Genomic DNA, 19208 nt, shown 5'->3' with positions numbered 1-19208 from the left:
TTTGATTGATAAAATACATAGCTGATTTATAGGATATCAAATCAGAGATTGATTTTGTAACTGTGTCTATATAAACACAGATTAGGGTTACTCTATAAGAGTTAAGTTATCGAGTATATTCTTAGAAGAACCCTAGCAGCTCTTAGTGATAATATATAAATCACTGAGAGAGTTTTTGTAACAATTCAAGCTTTGTGAATAAGAGTTTACTGCTTTCAATCTCTTATATTGTCATACTGTGTTATTGATTGTGTTCACTATATCAACTTATATAGTGAGTTTATAGGACCTAACAAGTTGTATCAGAGCCAGCTCTGTTAAGATAACTACAGTGAGATCTTAATCACAATCATGTCTGAAAAATCACAAGCTTCGTCTTTTAGAGTTCCAGTCCTTAAGGCATCTGAATATCCAGTCTGGAAAGAGAGAATGACTATATTTCTAGACTCTGTCGATCCAGAATACCTTGACAGGATCTATGATGGACCACACATGCCCACCAAGCTCTCTATTGGGATTGCAGATGAGCCTCAGAAGATGGTTCCAAAAGACAAGAAAGATTATACCCCTGAGGATATTTTGTCAATTGGTAAAGACTCAAAGGTGAAACACCTTCTGCACAGTGCCCTTGATAATGCAATGTCTAATAGGGTGATTGGGTGCAAAACTGCTAAACAAATCTGGGATGCTCTGGAAACCAGATATCAGGGAACTCAAGCCATCAAGAAGAACAGAAAAACCATCCTTACACAGGAGTATGAGCACTTTGACTCAAAATCTGGTGAGTCCTTGACAGATCTGTATGACAGATTTGTCAAACTGTTGAATGACTTATCTCTGGTAAACAAGGAATATGATCTTGAAGACTCAAACCTCAAATTCCTTCTGGCTCTTCCTGAAAAATGGGATTTGAAAGTCACTACAATAAGAGACAATCTTGATCTTGGAGAAATGTCTCTTGATGATGTTTTTGGAAGACTGAAGACTCATGAACTTGAGATGGAGCAGAGGAGCAAACGTCATGGAGGCAAATCAAAGTCTGTTGCTCTAAAAGTTCAAGAGGAAGCTGCTAAGAGCAAAGGAAAAGCTCATGTCACAAAGTCTGACATTGAGTCATCAAACTCTGATGACTCAAACTCTGATGTTCCCTCAGACTCTGAAGACAGTGATGATGAGATGATGCAGCTAGCAGCACTGATGGTGAAAAGCTTCAAGAAGTTGGCTTACAAAAAGTTCAACAAAGGCAAAAGTTTCTCAAGAAAAGACAGAAACTCTGACAGAGTTTATGATAAGAAAAACTTCAGGAAGAATGAGGGCAAGGAAGGAAAAGCTGGAAAAACTGACAAGTATACCTGTTTCAACTGTGGTGAAAAGGGTCACTTTGCATCTGAATACAAGAAAGCCAAGAAAGAAAAGGAAAAAGCCTTTATCACCAAGAAAGGAAACTGGACAGATACATCTGATTCAGAGGAAGAAGTCAATTATGCTCTGATGGCAAACACTGACAACAACTCTGAATCTACTGCTAAGGTACCTCATTCTACTCTTGCCTTTGATACTGAAGATATAACTGAGTTAAGATTATTCCTTAAAACTTTGCATATCAGCTTTAGAGATCAGACTTTAGAAAATGAAAGATTAAAATCTGAAACTCTAAGTGTAAAGAAAAGGAATGATTATCTAGAAAAAGAATTAGTTCAGATGTTAGAAGTTCAGAAAGAGAGAGATGATGCTGTCATTGTCAAAGATGAACTATTAAAGAGGTATGCATCTCTTCAATCAGAACTTGCTAAGGAAAGGGATATTATTAAGACATGGACTAATTCAGGCAAAACTACTCAGGATATCTTAGGTAGTGGAAACTGGAAGAAGGGACTAGGTTACACTGATAACTCAGAAGTTGAGTCATCAAAAACAGAGTTTGTTAAAACTCAAAAACCTAAGGTTAAACCTGTTAAATTTGTTGCTGAATCCTCTAAGTCTAAACAGAGTAGACCAGAATCAGAGATTAACAACAATTTAAAATCTGATAAGCCCAAACAGGTTAACATAGGACTGATGACTCAGAAACAGCTTAAGCATAAGCTTAAAGAGGTAAAGTCTGATAACAAAGACAAGGAGCCTAGGAAAAATAGAAATGGCAAGGTTGGAATAGACAAGAGTAATAACTACATGCCTATTCCAAATGCACCTAGGAAGACATGCCATAACTGTGGAAATACTAATCATCTTGCTAATTTTTGCAGGAAGAACAAGGACATTAACTCCTTACCTACAAAGTCTGGAGTTAGAAAAAGTAGTATTAGATATAAACCACAAGATCCATGTTTTCATTGTGGTAGTTTATGGCATTCTATTTATACTTGCAAAGAATATCATAGCCTGTATTATGATTATTATCAATTGAAACCTTCTTTGAAAAAGGTTAATAAAAACTCTGCAAGTACAAAATCTGTTTCTAGTACAAACTCTGTTCCAAAGTCTGTTAGCTCAAACTCTGATAATGATAATTCCGCTGCAAAAGCTAACAAACTTAATAAGGCCAAAGGATCCAAGCAAGTCTGGGTCCTTAAAACTAACAATTAGTGGTCTTTGTGATTGCAGGGCAACAGGAAGAATATCCTAGTCTTGGACAGTGGATGTTCAGGACACATGACTGGAAATAAGGCCCTGCTGTCAGAGTTTGTGGAGAAAGCTGGCCCAAGTGTTTCTTATGGAGATGGCAACATAGGAAGGACTCTGGGATATGGCAACATCAATCTTGGAAATGTCATCATATCAAATGTAGCTCTTGTTCAAGGGCTAAAACACAATTTACTCTCTGTCAGTCAGATGTGTGACAGAGGATATCATGTTGATTTCTATGAAGAACACAGTGAGATAGTAAGCAAGTCAACAGGCAAGGTGGCAGTGATTGCTCACAGACATGGAAACATTTATGAAATCAACTTGCCTACAAACTCTGAAGGAAAAGCAATTTGCTTATCAACAAGAATTAGGGGTGTGCACGGGTCGGTTCGGTTCGGTTTTTACCAAAAACCGTTACCAAACCGTGTATGTCGGTTCGGTTCGGTTTCTAGGTATTAACCGTAACCGAACCGTTCGGAACGGTTTTTTTCGGTTCGGTTAACCGTTTGTCGGTTTCGGTTTTTTTCGGTTTTCAAATTTAATAGTTTATTCTCTTGAATATCATGCTAATAAAAAATTATAAATATCATATTAACATCGATAAAAATTATAAAAGTCATATTAACAGTGCAAAAATTAATTAAAGGCAGTGAACATATTGATATTAAATCGTTAAAAGGATGGCAAGATTTTTTTTTTTTTTTTTTTTTTGTCACATAAAAGGATGGCAAGATTGAACAAACTTTTTCTTGTAAAACTTGAAAACTCAAGACACAGGGACTAGACTACATTTTTTGTTACCACACATTAGCTTTGTTACCACACATTGGCAAATGGTGACAATAATCGGATGAAACCTGACCTGCAGACCCCATCTTGATACAAGGGAATCGATAACTAGTAATCATTAATGCACTGATCATCTATTAAAAAAAATATAAATGTATATAGTTAGTAGCACATAAATCTATATAGAATAAATAAATATATATATTAAATATTTTAAAATAATATGATTTCAAAATATATATATATATATATATATATATATATATATATATATTAAATATTTTAAAATAATATTAGCGGTTCGGTTTCTCGGTTCGGTTATTGGGGTAAAACCGTAACCGTCGGTTCGGTTAACCGTCGGTTCGGTTAGGCTACGGTTTTTTTCGGTTTTTCTCGGTTTCGGTTTTTTTCGGTGTGGTTTTTCGGTTTTTCGGCTCGGTTTCGGTTTTTCGGTTTTTTTTGCTCACCCCTAACAAGAATCTCTGCAGAAGAAAGTTGGAAGTGGCATAAGAAGCTCTCACATCTCAATTTCAACTCCATAAATGAGCTTATAAAGAAAAAGCTTGTGAGAGGACTCCCTGAATCACTACTCACTTCAGATGGTCTATGTGATTCATGTCAAAAGGCCAAGCAGAGAAAGACATCCTTCAAGAGTAAGACTGAATTCTCAATAAAGAAGCCATATCATCTTCTACATGTTGATCTATTTGGACCAGTTAATGTACCATCCATTGCAAGGAAGAAATATGCTCTTGTCATTGTTGATGAGTATACCGGATACACTTGGGTATATTTTCTTCACTCTAAAGATGAAACAGCTTTGCATCTGATGGATCATGTGAAGCAACTGGACCATGGATCTTAAGACAAAGTAAAGATCATTAGAAGTGATAATGGAACTGAGTTCAGAAATTCAACAATGGAAGAGTTCTGCAAAGAAAGAGGTGTAGTGCAACAATATTCTGCACCTGGAACACCACAGCAAAATGGTGTAGTTGAAAGGAAAAACAGGACTCTAATAGAAGCTGCCAGAACTATGCTTGTTGAGGCTAAATTACCTACTTATTTCTGGGCAGAAGCTGTTCACACAGCTTGTTTCACTCAAAATGCAACACTGATTAATAAGCATGGCAAGACCCCATATGAGATGGTGAAGAAAAAGAAGCCAAATCTGAAGTACTTTCATATATTTGGGTGCAAATGCTTTGTATTGAAGACTCATCCAGAACAGCTTACCAAGTTTGATTTAAAAGCTGATGAAGGCATTTTTGTAGGTTATCCTCTGACAACAAAAGCCTTCAGAGTCTATAATCTAAGAACCAAGGTGATCATGGAATCTATACATGTGTCATTTGATGACAAGAGAATTATGGGTTTAGCAGACATGGATGATCATGAAGAACTGCATTTTGAAAATGAAGGAATATTCTCTGATTCGACAAACTCTGATGAACAGTCAAACTCTGACTGTGAGCAAAATACAGCAAACTCTGGTGAAAATTTACAAGTTCATGATGTTGAAGCATATGTTGAGGGGGAGCATCAGAATGTTTCAGACTCTACCCAAGACTCAAACTCATCAGATAATGCTGACTCAAACTCATCAGAGAATACTGATTCAAACTCTGATAGCACAAATTCAGGGGGAGCTACAGAGAATGATCAACAGAATCAAGAGAGCATGGATCAAGGGGGAGGATCCAATGATGAAAATAGCCAACTTCCACATGCTAGGAAGTGGACAAAATCTCATACACCTGATTTAATAATTGGAAATCCAGAAGCAGGTGTGCAAACAAGGACAGCTACAGCAAATGAGTGTTTACATCATTGCTTTCTGTCACAAACAGAACCTAAAAAGGTGGAGGAAGCTCTTCAAGATGCTGACTGGATTCAAGCAATGCAAGAAGAGCTAAATGAGTTTGAGAGAAATAAAGTCTGGACCCTAGTACCAAGACCTAAAGATAGATCCATAGTTGGTACAAAATGGGTTTTCAGAAACAAAACAGATAGTGAAGGTGTCATTACAAGGAATAAAGCAAGACTTGTGGCAAAAGGGTATTCACAACAGGAAGGTATTGATTATGATGAGACATTTGCTCCAGTTGCAAGATTGGAGGCAATTAGAATCTTTCTGGCCTATGCTGCACACAAGAAATTCAAGGTATTTCAGATGGATGTCAAAAGTGCTTTTCTTAATGGGAAACTGGATGAAGAGGTATATGTTGAACAACCTCCAGGCTTTGTGGATCCAAAGCACCCAGACTATGTTTATAGATTGGACAAAGCACTTTATGGACTAAAGCAGGCTCCAAGGGCATGGTATGAAACTCTGGCTCAATTTCTTCTTGAAAGTGGATTTACTAGAGGTACCAGAGATTAAACCCTGTTTTATTTGAATCATGGTGATGATCTGCTTCTAGTTCAAATCTATGTTGATGATATCATTTTTGGTTCCACTAATGCTAAACTCTGTCAAAGATTTGCCAAGCTCATGCAGTCTAGGTACCAAATGAGCATGATGGGGGAAATTTTCTGGGTTTACAAGTAAAACAGACTGAAGATGGAATTTTTATCAATCAAGCCAAGTATACCAGAAATCTCTTGAAGAAATTTGGTATGCAAGACAGTTCAGCTGCAACTACTCCTATGGCAACAGCAACCAAGCTAGACAAAGATACTGGTGCATCAGTGGATATCACAAACTATAGAGGGATGATTGGATCTTTGCTTTATCTGACTGCAAGTAGACCAGACATAATGTATGCCACATGTCTATGTGCAAGATTTCAGGCAGATCCAAGAGAGCCTCATCTGATTGCAGTAAAGAGGATATTCAGATATCTCAAGGGAACCACATCATTGGGATTATGGTATCCTAGAGAATCAGATTTTAGTCTAATTGGATACTCTGATGCAGATTTTGCAGGTTGCAAAATTGACAGGAAAAGCACAAGTGGGAGTTGTCAATTTCTGGGTGGAAGACTTGTTTCTTGGTACAACAAGAAGCAAAAGTCAATATCAACATCAACAGCAGAGTCAGAGTATATAGCTGCAGGCAGCTGCTGTGCTCAAATTCTTTGGATGAAGAATCAATTGTTGGACTATGGGTTATCCTTTTCTAAAATTCCTATTTATTGTGATAACCAAAGTGCTATTGCTATGACAGGAAATCCAGTTCAACATTCTCTGACAAAGCACATCAGTATCAGATATCATTTTATAAGGGAGCATGTGCTGGAAGGAACCATTGAACTTCACTTTGTTCCCACTGAACAGCAGCTAGCAGACATATTCACCAAACCACTAAGTGAAGCAACCTTTACTAGGCTGGTGAATGAGCTAGGAATGATATCAGGAACTGAGTAAACATAATGGTCAGATCTTTCAAGTTTAAAATGTCAAATTACCATATGTATTGCTCACAACTTTGCCATGATATACTCTGATTGTTAAACTCTGATGACATTCTCTGATGATATACTCTGTCTGTTATACTCTGATTGTCATTCTCTGACAATATTCTCTGATGTCTGTAAACTCTGAATCTTGCTAAATGATCTCATTTTATTTCTTTGAGACAAATAACATGTGAAGATATTATGAAGCATGATCTGAATTAGTAATCATTAATCTCAGTTAAGTTCTTTTAATCCTGATCTCAATTCTGTGCTACTATTTTACACTATATCCATGTTGATATCATTGAGACTCTATTACTTCACATATCTTAATTATAAGTGAGACTGATTAATTTGCATTTTAATTACAAACTCTGATGTCATGTCAAGCCTCAAAGCCACAGTTCTATATCTGAAGACATTTCATACTGCTCATGCTCAGACATCTAAGTCAGTAGATGGTCTAAGAACAGAGGTAGCCAACTTTAAGGAAACTCAGAATATGGACAAGAAAAGGCATTTACTACCTCTGAAGGAAGACATGAAGAAGCTGGTGTCTGCAAATCAATCTCTGGAACAGAGGATGTCAAACATTGAGTCCACTCAAGAGACAATGTCTAAACAGCTTGAAGCCATCCAATCTTCACTTTCTCTGATAACCTCAGTGCTGATTCCTGATGAGGATGATGTCAAAAAGGGGGAGAGAGTAGCACAAGTCAAATGCAAGTCTACTTCTCAAACTCTGAAAAGAAAGAAAAATGATGATGATGATGATGTGGATGACTTTACAAAGAACAAGAGATTTCAAGCTGCAACTGGTGGAAGAGTTTCAAACTCTGACAGTGCAAAACAGTCTAAGCAAAGTTCTAAATCTGCTCCAACACACAATGTCACATCTGGATCAAAGCAAAGATCAGTGGCTGGATCAGATAAACCAATGACTGATGAAGAATATGCTAAACTGCTATTTCAACAAGAAAATCCAGAAGCTAAATTGGATTTGGAGTTGATTGCTGCAGAGGAAGCTGAACTGAAGAAAGAATATGTTGATGCTATAAATTCAGGCAAAATCCAGAAACCTGCAAAATCAACTGCCAGACCAAAAGAAAAGGGGATACTGATCAAGGAAACTACTATTGCTGAACAGAGTTTACCAATCAAAAAGGTATACTCTGAAGATGAGTATACATCCAAGGGAAAAAGCAAAGTAGATGAACACCTAGAGAAAGGTTTGATTCAGAAGAAGCCTACAACCTCTGACAAAGATCAAGTTGTAAATGGAAAGAAATCAGAAGCTGCAATCTCTGACAAAGCTCATATTGCAGAATCACAAGAAGAAAAATTAACCTCTGACACAGCTCAAGTTAATAAGGAAGCAAAGAAAGACACAACCTCTGACAAGGCTCAAGCTGTGTTTAAACCAACAACAACTCCATTGCCAGGATTTGCAAAGCCAAGTCTGATGACTGAGATAAATTTCTACAAAGGCTCAATTCAACCAATATCTCATCGAAAGGCAGGAAGAGATAAAGGAGGATTAGGATCTAAATATGAAAAATTTGATCAGAGTATAGGATCAATGTCAACAGACCCCTCATCTCTTTGTGCACCCAAGACTGGAGCATTGCAAGAAAGAATGGACAAACTTGATTCAGTCCAACTGGTGAAGAATGACAGAGGAGATAACATTCTTATCTACTTCATGTCTGATGGAATAGTGTTTAGAGTTATTGAAGCTGATCTCTATGCTAAACACTGGGAGGAATTGAGATATGTCTTACACATATTTCAAGTGAAGAACAAGTCATGTCAACACATCTCAAATCTGCTCAAAGATCAAATCAGGAGAAAGATGGGTATAACAGGAAACAAGAATGCTGGACCTTTTATTCCTAAGTACTTCAATCATCAAGGACAGCTAGTTGAGATGAAGAAGAATTCAGCAAAAATAGAAACAATAGCTGGAATCAGTACTCTTAGTTTCAATGAAGAGTCTGACAAAGGTTATTACATCAGGCTGGATAAAGACATGAGAAGAAACAAGATCTATGATCTCAGAGCTGCAATTTATCAAACTGGTGTTTCAGATCCAGAACTAAGGGAGATCAAGAGACAGATGATCACAGCACTTGCAGAAGCTGAAAGAGAACTCCTCAGAGAATATTTAAAGACAGCCAATGGTGTCTATGAAGCTAAGGAGTAAAAGTATCTGTAAGTTTTAAAAGTTTTCTGTTATATAGCTAAACTCTGTTGCATTTGACTTATTTGTTTTGACATCATCAATTATCTGTTAACTTGCACATAACATATTTATGCACAAGTTGGGGGAGATTGTTAGATATAATTGATGATTACTAATGTTCTTAAAGTTTGTTTTAGAACAGCAGTGATCAGAGTTTAAGCTGGAAGCTGATCAGAGTTTAATAAAGTCCGACCAGAGTTTGATAAAGTCTGATCAGAGTTTACATAGTCAAGACTCATCAGAGTTTACACGTGAAAAGAGCTCAGAAGCGGATATACTTCAAGGAAGGATAGAAGCGGAGGAGTGATTTGTAGACTATGGAAACTAAACAGAAAACAGTAGCAATCTTTGATTGATAAAATACATAGCTGATTTATAGGATATCAAATCAGAGATTGATTTTGTAACTGTGTCTATATAAACACAGATTAGGGTTACTCTATAAGAGTTAAGTTATCGAGTATATTCTTAGAAGAACCCTAGCAGCTCTTAGTGATAATATATAAATCACTGAGAGAGTTTTTGTAACAATCCAAGCTTTGTGAATAAGAGTTTACTGCTTTCAATCTCTTATATTGTCATACTGTGTTATTGATTGTGTTCACTATATCAACTTATATAGTGAGTTTATAGGACCTAACATAACCCTAACAATGAGACAGACACATTTGCAAAAAACCTCACCACCACTCTCAATGAAGCCGCCGACAACAGCCAATGATTGTTTCAGCAATTAATTTTGATGAAATCCACGACAACTTGACAAACAATGATTGTTTAAGAACTAGTTAGCTTATTTTTGTGAATACTTTACAAGCAATGATTGTATGGCAAATTATCTTTGGTATTCTATCTTGCTTATTCACTTTTTGAGGATGCTATTGTACAAAAGATTTTAAACTGTTCAATTTTACTTTTAACTTCTTCAGAGGTAGAAAATTTAGATCACTAATATGAGTAATTTAATTTATGCTACTAACATGTTCCAAAATTGTAATATATGCTTCAAATTTTACTATAATATGTACAAATCTCAATCCATTGAACTGCAAATACAAAACTAACTACTAAAAAACATAACTACTATTTTTAAAATACAGCTAAACTTCAGTGATTGGAACTCACATTCTAGCGATTACAACATCACATTTTTGTAGTTGGACCATACAAATTAATGATTGCAAAATATATTTATTATATAATCCACAATATTTTCATTCAAATGAACATAAATTGTCAAAACCTAAGTAATATCAAATCATACTAACTACTCTACATTTTAAACAAAATCTGACCACTTTTACAACAACTTTTCTTCAATCCGTGCTTTCTTCTTCTTCTTATCACATGTCCTGGAGTCATCATCTCTTTATTTTGTTCCCTTACGAACAAAATGCTTAAGAATAATAGTTCCATCATCAGCTCTCTTTTCTGTTCCCTTACGAACATCAAAACCTCCTAAACGACCATAATTCTTGTAAAATACAAACGCTTTTTCCAAGTTGTCATGAACTTGATTAATAGCTGGCACACAACTAAGATCAACAACAGATGGTGAATAATATTTCCGTCCACCAGGAGACAAAACATAGCTTGATAATGAACTATCATTTTTACTAGAAGAAGGATCACAACTCGCATTTGAACTACTAATACAAGACAAGTCACCACAACTAGAACCTGCATCCGCATATGAATAACAATTAAAAGCAAAAACTACACACACTACTAATCAACAACATAACAATTATAAACCTATATTATACTGTAGTGATTTACATCATCAAATTATAGTGATTGTAGATTTATATTATAGTGAATATGGACTTACATTGAACAGATAACTTTGATACACTACAATAAACCACAAAATTAGATTAAGTTCAGCCATAACAAAACAAAAACGTCTCACTAAACAAAACAATTCATATGTGACCAAAACACAGAACAAGTTGAATAATAAACCAAAACATAAACATGAAATTATCAATGAATACCTAATTTACTAATTAAACTCATGTGAGTTACTAGTTTACATCATATATCATTAAAAAACTACAAGACGAGTATGCTAATTGAATCAACAAGAAACTACAACTTTCAAACAAAACACCTAGTACATCATCATCTCTAAATCTACATAGTTAATCGAACAATAAAAGTAAAGTAATCACCTTGATTATCACTGATTTCGATGAGATCTGTTATAATCATCGTACACCAATTATAAAATCAGCAGCTCCAAAAATTGAGTTTGATTTTGATTGCGACAGATGATGAAGATGCGAAGACTAAACAGAGCACGGAGAGAGATGAGAGAGAGCACCGAGCTAGAGAGACTATGGATAGGACTGAAGAGTGGAGAGATTTCAGAAAAACGGCTACTAGAGAGAGAAACAGTTCTTAGAGAGAGAAAGCATATGAATTAATGACAAGCGATTAACAAAATATCTGTCTTTTTCTTTTTTTTATATCAAGTAATGAGTGGCCTAGATTAAAAGATGGTAAATAATAATCAAAGGTACAGATTAGTTTTTACAAAAAAAAAAGGTTTGTATTTTGTATTTGATCATCCCCCTATATATATATATATATATATATATATATATATATATATATATATATATATATATATATATATATATATATATATATATATATATATATATAGAGAGAGAGAGAGAGAGAGAGAGAGAGAGAGAGAGAGGAAAGTTCTATGGAGACCGCATTTTTATCGGAGACCTCGGAGACCACGTATATTCTGCAATCAAAACACTGTAAAATACATTATTTTGTAAAATATGTTCTACAAATATCATGTATTCATTAAAATTGTTGAAGATCATCAATGTTTAATAAGTAGATAATGCATGTTTTGCAAGTTGAACAAATGTTCTGCAAATTAAACATATTTCATAGAACAAAACATTTTGTAATGTTCTACATGTAAAACTTATATGATATTCAAGATTTTAAATGTAATAATGATTTCGGAGAACATGATTTGTAAAATTATACGTTTTGCAATGTTTTTATGAAATATTTAACTTGCAGAACATATGTGGTCTCCAAGTCTCCAGAAAAAATGTGGTCTCCATTGAACTTAACTCTCTCTCTCTCTCTCTCTCTATATATATATATATATATATATATATATATAACATTCTTTCTATTCTTTGCTTCGATTTTAACCGAGAGGGGCATTCATGAGGCAAAATATAGTCTTTGGGTCGATATATAATTAAACTAAAAATATTTTTTTGCTTAATTGCTCGATATTCATGAAAAAGATGAATGGGAATGAACCTGTGTTTTCTTCATTTATAATGCTGAGAAAGGCATGCAATGACAACGAATTAGTTGGGCAGGTTAACATATTTTATTCATCATATAACCACGTTTGTTGATTATATGTAAATATTTTGTAAATATTTTTTCTGTTTCTTTAAAACTTCACAAGAGGTGTGCTATTCGCTAAAAATTAGAGTTTCATTACATGTTTTCATTACCGTATAGAATATTTGTGCTTTTATCACGTAACTTTTGCTTAAAATAAATTTTATTGATTAACTGGTGTGTAGGTAGGATAGCCAAGTGCGGAACCAGAAAGCAAAATAATGATATAAGATAATATTTTTCACGGAGCCACGGATCTCACCATTACAAAATTAATTCACGTCGTCATGACATTATTATCAACTAATTTATAGATCCCTGACACGCATTCTCATGTACATATATAAAAATACAAAAATATGTATATATATTTAATGAAATATGTCAAAAACCTTATATTTCTTTAATCTTTCATAATTTTATTGTCTTAAAAATATTTTTAAAAATATTATATAAACAACTACATGTAACTTTCTTATACAATTTGAAACTAAATAAAATCTGCATCATGAGATTTCAAATTCTGTCATATAATCTTCCACAGACATATTTCATTGTTTGAAATTTGAGAAAAGCACCTTACTTATAATTACCAGGTAAAAAAAATTTTTGGAACTTTTTCTTCATCATTTCCCAAGTGCGAATTTTAGCCTTTAATTTCATCACCAACTCGTTGCTTCTTCTTGTGTTCCCACCATAAGGATACGTGTTTTTCAACTTTATTATCACAAATTTAACCTTTTATTGATCATGCACATCATTGTATTCAAAAATTGTGTCCACCGTATTAAGCCAATCAATAAATTCATCTGGATGGCTTCTTCCTTCAACATCTGGAATTGTGATTGAACATTTTAAGCACCTTGAAAATTGTTGTTTCTCAGGCCAGATCATCTAGGAGCAGATGCACGACTTGAGAGTGATCATCTGATTCTTCATGGAATAGATTGTAGTCCTCATCACCTTGCGTTGATGAGTTACTTTTTAAGTTATGTGTGCCGACATTATGCCTTCTCTGTCTTCTCCGTGAGCAAGTTGATCCTGCAGTTTCTCCACTTGTCTTCTCAACTCCACTAACTCGATATCACAAGCATTCCCTCGACGTGGAGGCATGGCTCTGATTCCAAACTGACACGTAACAATAGTTAAATGTAGATGTGGGCTAAGCACTCGCCATTCTAAGGAATCCATCCTAGACATAAGAGCAAACTCGCACGCTTAAAGGAATCTAGTCTAAGGGATAAGAGTATATTAATGATCAATATTCTTTTAACACAAAGAAATATATGATTTCATATTTCAACTTCAGATGGTAATTAACATAGTTGCATAGCTTTTATATCGACTTGGCCAGATATACTCCTTCTGCCATAACTAGATGCGTGTATTAGATATAAATTCTAATACTTGACATTCTAGACTTAAAAAATTACTAGAATATATAATTAATATTAATCTTGGGGACTTACTAATATATAAACTAGTCCAGAAAATAATAAGAGGACAAGAAAACAATCTTAAATAAAGACTTCAACTCATACCATTCTGGACAACTTGACCACCTCTGACTAAAAATGGGATAACTTTATGTAGAAAATGTATTTTTTTGATTTGTAAAATTTGCTGAAAACTAGACTCTTATACCTTTCCAATGGTATATCACACTGAACCTAGAACTTTCTATATTAGAATAGTTCTTTGAGCAAAGTGGACTGAAAAATATTCTCAAAATTCTAATTTTTCTGCATCACCTTTACTTCAACCTCGACCTCTTGGCTTTTTCTTTGCTCAAAAACTTGCAACAAATCATCCAGGTCCCATAACTCTCAAATTTAAATGCTTCGACAACATTCAGTTTTTCATTCTTTCAATCTTTTCCACATGTTATTGCAGTATTCTTGTCCTAGCTAGCATGATCAGGAGTTCAGATCAGGTCTCGATTCACTCGGGTGAGCTGAATCTCTAAAAAGCAATTTACATAATTATTTACATCAATGGAGTGAATCAACTGGAACAAACACATTTCACAATTACTGCATATAATAAATTTTAGTCTCCATTTGGAGTAGAAAAAAAAAACCATTTGAAAACACACTAATCTCACTGTTGAGTAGACGGAAAATTTAATATGGATTGAAGTACATTGACATCAGTGAATAAAAATATGTTCAAGAATTCAATTTCGTTCATCTGTACGTAGATGCACTACTATAAAAAAGGCTAAATTTCGGTCATAGTTAAACGCAATCAAAATTAGCCGGTCATATTAAGCTTTGACTTGTCCATTTCATTTGACTTTAAATATATATGACCGGAGACAGTCATATCTAAGGTCAATTATATTTAGCCAGTCATTTTTACCCATTTTTCTTGTAGCGATGATAATCTCACTAATGGTAATAGCACTGTCAAGGATCAGCGAGTAAACAATACTTGACAAGTAAAGTCAACTTGATGCTACTAGATTCAAAATGTAAATGATCCTAGCTAAATTTTAAGCTACCAATTTAGAATAGATTCAACACTTTTCTCCTCTTCGATGACTCAGAATTGTCTGATATAGCTGAAGATGAAGAGGATGCTGAGGACGTCGGTTGGCCCTTAATTGTATCACGAATAGGCTCTGAGATGTAAGACCCAATCATTCCTGGAAAATTAACCTTAGCACGAGAGCCACGTAACTTAAAAGCCGCTTTATCATAAGCCAATGCAGCATCCTCAGGGGTGTTATAAGTTCCCAGCCATATTCGTGTCCCTTTCTTAGCCGGATTCCTGATCTCTGCCGCGAACTTTCCCCAAGGCCTCCGCCTCACACCTCTATACCTCTTCCAGTCTTGAGAATAACTGCCATGCGGCCTCTCCACTTCCTGCATTTTAACCCTCTCTTGCTTAGGAAATTTCACCGTATCGGTGATTTTATCGACATTGCAGCAAGGCATTTCATTAATAAAAAAATTGCATGAACTTGATTCGGTAAAAGAATTAAAATCGTATACATCTTCTAGAAGATGCTGTCGAATTGAATCAAGCACCGCAAGGTCTGAATCTGGGATCGAAATGAAGTTCATATCACGTATTCGTCAACAAGATGAATCGAGGGGTTCTAATAATCTGGTTTACTTATAGTGCTGACAACAACAGCTAGCATAGACTATTTAAATGATTCTCGAAGCGCGTTTGAAATACTTAAATCATATTTACCTTGATCTTCGTTGAAGCTTCTTATTTAATCCCACGTTCTATAAAATTTGAAGTTATAGATATTTGTGCTCCCGTTTCATAATCAATTCGAAATATGCCACGCTATATACCCCAGATGTTGAAGTAATATTTTAATTGTTACTCCCTCTGTTTTATGTGACCTCATTTCCTTTTTGGGACATACCAAAAAGAATGAAACTACAATACTTACTATTTTTGAACATTATTTTTCACTATTACACCCACTACCTCTATATTTTATACTCTCTTCTTATTAAATAAACACTATTACACCCACTACTTTCCTCCACTATCTCAAATCTATTATTAAATATTGTTGGGTCCCACCACTTTACCCATTTTTCAACTGCATTTACTATATTTTTCTTAATCTCCGTGAAAGTCAAACAAATTCACATAAATTGGGACGGAGGGAGTATATTACATACTCCCTCCGTCCCGGTCAATTCTATACAGTTTCCTTTTTGGGCCGTCCCATCATTTCTATACATTCCAAAAATAGTAACTTTTAATAATATAAAACACTATTACACCTACTACTTTCTTCCACTATCTTCATTCTATAATAATATAAACACTATTACACCCACTACTTTCCTCCACTATCTCAAATCTATCATTAAATATAAATGGGTCCCACCACTTCACCCATTTTTCCTCTAACTTTACTCACTTTTTACACTTTTTCTTGGTCTCCGTGTCCAAACCATTTGTATATAAATCACCGGGACGGAGGGAGTATTTGTTTCTGAGGATTGAGCTGGGACTTAACTTGTTAACTCCAGCAGATTTTGTTCAAATCAAGAGATTCTGCAAGATGCTCTTTAGATTTTAGACTTCGTTCTTGTGTGGTGGTATAAAATAAAACAGTCATGTGTGTAAGGTTTTATATATTCGATTAATTTATACATTGAGAGATCTGACTTAAAGTATAAGATAATTCACAAGATCAAAGCTGCATACAACTATATGAGGCGACTAAGGATCGATTTTAAAGAGAAGATAATATATATGAAGCTTGCGTATGATTGACAGGTAATAAAATTAAGAGTAAACTTCATAATTGTGGCCAAAATTTACATCGATTTTCAAAACGTTGGCTAGAGTTCCAAATTCTCAAAAAGATGGTCAAACTTTGATTGCGCTTTTTAAAAGTGTGGCTTCCGTTAAATGTCACTAACGGGAGCCACATTTTTTAAAAGCAGACCAAAGTTTGGCCACTTTTCTGAGAATTTGGAACTCATTTTTACCCTTTTGTTCATTCCAAATTCTCAAAAAAGTGGCCAAATTTTGGTCCGATTTTCAAAAATGTGGCTTCCGTTAGGCTCCCGTTAATACATTTAACGGAAGCCACACTTTTAAAAATCGGAATCAAAGTTTGGCCATCTTTTTGAGAATTTGAAACTCCGACCAACTTTTTAAAAATCGGTGTAAACTTTGGCCACAATTTTGAACTTTACTCTAAAATTAATTAGAAATAAGGGAAACATAACATAATTAACCAAATAAAGCTGAAACCAAAGATTCCATCCTTCCGCCTTTTCTTTTATTCAAAATCCACATTTTATTCAATCATACTACATGTGTTATATAATACATTAAAGATTTGTATTATTTTTCAGAAATATTAATAAATATAATATTTGTTTACCATATTAATTTAGTAAAGAATATGGTCACATGTTCATGTTCGGGGAAAAAACAACAAATGAGGACTAAATAATTGAGACGAAAGGAACATTACACATGATGACTAACCCAAAAAACTACTCCCTCCGTCTCAGCTATTTGTGACACGGAGATAGGGATGGGCATTTACCCCGCCCCGCTCGACCCCGATCCGATCCCCGCCCCGTTCGGGTCGGGGATTCGGGGAATTTTTCGGGGTCGGGGCGGGGAGCGGGGAAAATTTTATAAAAAATTCGGGGATCGGGGCGGGGGCGGGGTTTCGTGTCTCCCCGCCCCGATCCCCGACCCCGATTGTATATATATGTAAAAAAATAATTTTTTATATGTAAATAATAATATATTTATAAATACTATATTAAATATATTATTAAAAATAGATATCTTTTATAATATTATTAAAATTTTAAAAAATAATCTTAATTTTTATTGATTGATTATTATTATATTGTAATATAATATATTTAATACTTTTAAAATTGTCGTTTATTTATATTATAAATCAATTTTAATATGATTTGATGTTAAAAATATGAGATAATAGTATTTTATCAATATATTATGAGTTAATAGTTTGTTTTTTATTGAAAAAGTATATTATATATTATAAAATTATTATTTTTTATTAAAAACTAAAATTCCCCGAATCCCCGCGGGATCCCCGTTCCCCGTTCGGGACGGGGATCGGGGAGGAAAAGAATCCCCGTTCGGGGTTCGGGGCGGGGTCGGGGATGGGCATTGAATTCGGGGATCGGGGGCGGGGATAGCACTCCCCGACCCCGAAGTGCCCCCGTGCCCATCCCTACACGGAGATCAAGAAATTGGGTAGGAAATTAGTAAAGTTAGATGAAAAGTGGGTATAGTGGTGGGACCCATGTATATTTAATAATAGATTTGAGATAGTGGAGGAAAATAGTGGGTGTAATAGTGTTTATATTATTGGTTTTTCTATGGTGTGCCCATGGGCACATGCTAAGTGCGGAAAATTTTGTACTTGGATCATTTTGATTGGTTCCTATCTCATGATAATGGTGGACCCCCCTGCAAATACACCAACCACACCAATCAAAATCTCCCAAATACAAAAATTTCCGCGCTTAGCATGTGCCCATGGGCACACACTAGCCAAACCGTTATATTATTATAGAATGAAGATAGTGGAGGAAAGTAGTTGGTGTAACGATATTTTATATTATAAAATTTTACTCCCTCCGTCCCTTTTTATCTGTCCATTTTAGGAAAAAAAACACATACCAAGGAATATTTGATTGTATAAATTTTTCATTAAATACCTCTAATTAATATCTTGAAAATGGTGGAATACCCCTACTTTATGTCTTGAAAAAATGAATTCTACCAAGTTTTAAATAAGTCAAGCCTTGAAAATTGAAATTATGGAGATATATTTGAAAAACTATCATTAAATTAGTTTTGAAAGTATAAATGGACAGATAAATAGGGACAAATTCTTACTTCCAAAGTGGACAGATAAATAGGGATGGAGGGAGTACTATTTTTGGAATGTATACAATTGATGGGACGTCCCAAAAAAGAAACTGTATACAATTCACTTGGGACGGAGGGAGTATATATAAAAAGCATGCGTCACCAGGATACACTTGTCCTAGGCCCTATGTTGCATGGACAAATTAATATTCACTGATGCACATTGATAGTGACATCTGTGAATAAACTTTTGTACATAGAGAGGATTTATTAGCTAATACTCCCTCCTCCGTCCCACCCATTTTTTTACACTTTCTTTTTTGGAGTGTCTCATCCAATTCTTTACATTTCAAAACTTATCAAAAATAGTCAATAGGTCCTACTACTTCTCCACTTTT

At 34.7% G+C, this 19208-nt stretch overlaps 1 protein-coding gene across 1 annotated transcript; it reads right to left on the bottom strand.

Annotated features, from left to right (window-relative positions):
• Window positions 1-10429: 10429 nt before the first annotated feature.
• LOC108218264 (ethylene-responsive transcription factor 2) lies at window positions 10430-15524 on the bottom strand. Its single transcript, XM_017391168.2, has 3 exons — window positions 14980-15524; window positions 10892-10914; window positions 10430-10740 (listed from the first exon to the last, which is right to left on the bottom strand). Exons 1-3 carry the CDS (start codon window positions 15522-15524, stop codon window positions 10430-10432), a joined length of 879 nt encoding a protein of 292 aa, XP_017246657.2.
• Window positions 15525-19208: the final 3684 nt, after the last annotated feature.

This window comes from Daucus carota, chromosome 4, assembly GCF_001625215.2.
Source record: "Daucus carota subsp. sativus chromosome 4, DH1 v3.0, whole genome shotgun sequence".
Taxonomy (NCBI): domain Eukaryota; kingdom Viridiplantae; phylum Streptophyta; class Magnoliopsida; order Apiales; family Apiaceae; genus Daucus; species Daucus carota.
The sequence above is the reverse complement of the archived record's forward strand: the minus strand, read 5'-3'. Positions and strand labels throughout refer to the sequence as shown.